General features: G+C 37.5%; 1 protein-coding gene across 1 annotated transcript; it reads left to right on the top strand.

Annotated features, from left to right (window-relative positions):
* Positions 1-230: 230 nt before the first annotated feature.
* On the top strand, positions 231-405 carry CG44388 (uncharacterized protein). Its single transcript, NM_001347773.1, has one exon. The coding sequence runs from the start codon at positions 238-240 to the stop codon at positions 328-330; it is 93 nt and encodes a 30-aa protein (NP_001334725.1). The 5' UTR covers positions 231-237; the 3' UTR covers positions 331-405.
* The last annotated feature ends 280 nt before the right edge of the window (positions 406-685 follow it).

Genomic DNA, 685 nt, shown 5'->3' with positions numbered 1-685 from the left:
GGTTTTAGATTAACTTAAATATTTTCTTTAACGCCTCAAACTACTATATGTGGCCACAAATCTTCAATAATGTTGTATCATAAAACAAATACTGCTAATAAGAAATGTCACAGATCATTTTATTATAATTACTAGAAACCGATTGGTTAACTCGTTGTTAAACTATTGCCAATCCAATTGTTCACACAGTTGCCTTAAATACATAAAAGCCCATTTTCCCTGTAATACCCATTCAAAATGAAGCTATCAGTTCTGATCTCAACAATCTTAGGACTTGCCCTCGGAATGGCCTTTCCTCAAGCAAGGGTTCCTCCATATTTGGGAAAGTAGAATACAAGCTTACCGCCTTTATAATAAATATATTTCATAATTGGTAAGCCAATGGGGTTATTATTGTAATAACAATAGGGTAATGTTTGATTGGTAACCATCCATTTCCACTCAGAGATGAGTACGTACTCTTGAGCTTCTTTGCTCAGGAAAGCAATTTTTGTTGCACGTTTTTGAGATAGTTTTAGACAGCGCAGGCGCACTGGGCACCACATTTTTTTTTTTTTTTTTTGGGTAGTAACTCACTCAAAATGTAGTTGGCTTTTTAAGCCTGCTATTTGTAGCCCTACGATTGGGGATGAATGCAGTTGCCGAAAGGGGTGATGTGGGGCGATCGAGGGGCACGGATAGGTGG

The sequence above is a fragment of the Drosophila melanogaster genome, chromosome 2R, assembly GCF_000001215.4.
Source record: "Drosophila melanogaster chromosome 2R".
Lineage (NCBI taxonomy): Eukaryota > Metazoa > Arthropoda > Insecta > Diptera > Drosophilidae > Drosophila > Drosophila melanogaster.
Note: the sequence above shows the minus strand (reverse complement) of the source record. Positions and strands in the feature narration are given on the sequence as shown.